Source organism: Apodemus sylvaticus, chromosome 10 (assembly GCF_947179515.1).
Source record: "Apodemus sylvaticus chromosome 10, mApoSyl1.1, whole genome shotgun sequence".
Lineage (NCBI taxonomy): Eukaryota > Metazoa > Chordata > Mammalia > Rodentia > Muridae > Apodemus > Apodemus sylvaticus.
Window position 1 is genome coordinate 4,105,950 of NC_067481.1, and position 2,494 is coordinate 4,108,443.

At 53.5% G+C, this 2,494-nt stretch overlaps 1 protein-coding gene across 1 annotated transcript; it reads left to right on the plus strand.

Moving 5' to 3' along the window:
* Positions 1-1,360: 1,360 nt before the first annotated feature.
* On the plus strand, positions 1,361-2,029 carry LOC127693496 (LRP chaperone MESD-like). Its single transcript, XM_052194403.1, has one exon. The coding sequence runs from the start codon at positions 1,361-1,363 to the stop codon at positions 2,027-2,029; it is 669 nt and encodes a 222-aa protein (XP_052050363.1).
* Positions 2,030-2,494: the final 465 nt, after the last annotated feature.

Sequence of the window (2,494 nt, forward strand, 5' to 3'; positions counted from 1 at the left end):
AAGAAGCCCCTGAAGGCAGATGGGCTTCATCACAGGAAGCTCTGTGCCTGAGAAAGTGAGTACCACAGGGGTGGCATTGCCATGGCAACAGACTTGGGGAGGGGTGGCGATGGTAACCTAGCTGGTCTGACCCACCATCCTCAGCTGTACTGACATCAATTCCCACTTCTTTCTTGGGGGAGGGTGACAATACAAGCTTGCAATGAGACTCATCTGGGGGAAGTCTTGGGCAGCTCCTCATTCCCACCTACAGGATGCAATTCTCAGGAATCCTAAAGGCCATCTGCACCCAATAGCCAATGTTGAGCCTTGGTGTAGCCTGGACCACCTTTTCCCATGGACCACACCTGCGGATCACTTTGCAACTGCCGCCTGGCCACGGAGGGGACCACTGAGTTCCGACATATCATCACAAATGGTGCCTTCCGTGTGTACCTACCTTTAGGACCAAATGTCCAGGCTCTAGAGTCCTGTCCCTTAGCAATGAGCCATAAGGGAAAGTCTGCTCCCTTCTGAACCTTAGCCTGGGATATGGACAGAGGACTTCTGTCTAGGTTGTTGTGAGTCCTGTATGAAGCAGCATGTGAAGATGTCTTCGGCTACAATGGATGCTGGCTGTTGACTTGTGCACCAGGAAGGAATCCTGACGGGGCAGATCTCGGAACTGTGTCCCTGAGAAATGAGCCTCTGGGGACCGACCCTGAGCTTCCCAGAAAGGGATAGATGCCTTCTCCGTCCAGGAAAAGAAGTGGTTCAATATCTCTCCCTGCTCCTGCCAACCCGAGGCTCTCAGAACTGAATACTAAGGCTGTTACCCGGCCAGCTGGCCCTGGCTGTGTAGAGACCCTGGCACCTTCTCTCCCCAGAAATGGGTTTTCCTGAAGTCAGCAGGGCTCAGGGCTCCCTGGAAGATCAGAGAGAAGAGTCCCTGTACAGAGCCATATTGGGGCAGTCTTGCACTTGGTCAGAGTTTGACTTTGGTCAAGGTTAACTTCTCCCAGTTAGCCAGGATCCTGCTCCACCTAGGGTGGAGTGCACGTAGTAAAGGTTAAGTTCATTGTTCTTCCTGGTATAGGGATTCCTGAATTAAACAGGTGACCCACCCAGCTGCCGGAGCAGTCAAGACGAAGACCTCCAAGAGAAGCTAGACAACTTCCACCGGAACTCAGCCTGGAGTCTGGGGGGAGGGTTTGCCCAAACTGTTAAAAGGTCCGGCGCCATTAAAGTTTACGGCTTTGATCAGTGAACATTGACTTAGCCGTACTTTCTTTTCGCCGCTCTTCCCTATGACCCCAAAATTCTCTCAACAGGTAACCCGGTTTACATGTAGCTGCTGGCGGCTACATAGTGGCGCCCGAACATGGCTGCCTCCAGGTGGCTGTGCGCGGTTCTACTGTTTCTGTGTGCATCGGACCTTCTGTTGCTCCCTCCTCCTGAAGCCTACGCGGCAGACACTCCGGGCGAGGCCACCCCACCTCCACGGAAAAAAAAGGATATCCGCGATTACAACGATGCCGACATGGCGCGACTTCTGGAGCAGTGGGAGAAAGATGATGACATAGAAGAAGGAGACCTTCCAGAACACAAGAGACCCTCGGCACCTATCGACTTCACCAAGCTAGACCCAGGCAAACCTGAGAGCATCTTGAAAATGACAAAGAAAGGGAAGACTCTGATGATGTTTGTCACAGTCTCGGGGAACCCCACTGAGAAGGAGACAGAGGAAATCACCAGCCTGTGGCAGGGTAGCCTGTTCAACGCCAACTATGATGTTCAGAGGTTCATCGTGGGATCAGACCGCGCCATCTTCATGCTCCGGGATGGGAGCTATGCCTGGGAGATCAAGGACTTTTTGGTCAGTCAAGACAGGTGTAGTGAAGTCACTCTAGAGGGGCAGACGTATCCTGGCAAAGGAGGAGGAAGCAAGGAGAAAAATAAAACAAAGCCAGAGAAGAGTAAAAAGAAGGAGGGACGGAGCTACCGTTTGAGGTCGGGACTGGAGGAACTAGGACGAGGCAGGGTTCGGTAGGCTACGGACTCCTGGGAGGCGGAGCCTTTGGGAGTCCGCCAGGGTGGGACAAGGTCGAGGACTGGATTTAGTTCTGCGCAGAACACGCTTAGGGGCTGGATCCGAAGGCGGGGCGGGGTCGGGGCGAGGACCTGGAGCCGGGACTCCGCACGCTGTCTGCGCAGGCTCAGAGTGCGTACGCTGGGCAGTCCGTTTACGCTGGCGGCTACATAGTGGCGCCTGAACATGGGAAGACCTGGCACGAGAGAATTTCTTGAGGTAGCCCTATCCAGCGAAGCTTCGCAGAAAAAGGTGAAAATTAATGGTGTCCGCACGGTAAGCAACATAGAGGGCAAAACTAGCGCTAGTGAATTCGTGTCTATGGTTGTGAGTGCAGGAATGGATACAGTTTTTCAAGCATACTGCGTGGACCCAGCGCAGGACTGCTTGGGTTGATAAGATAGGGAAATATGGGGAAGGAATTTG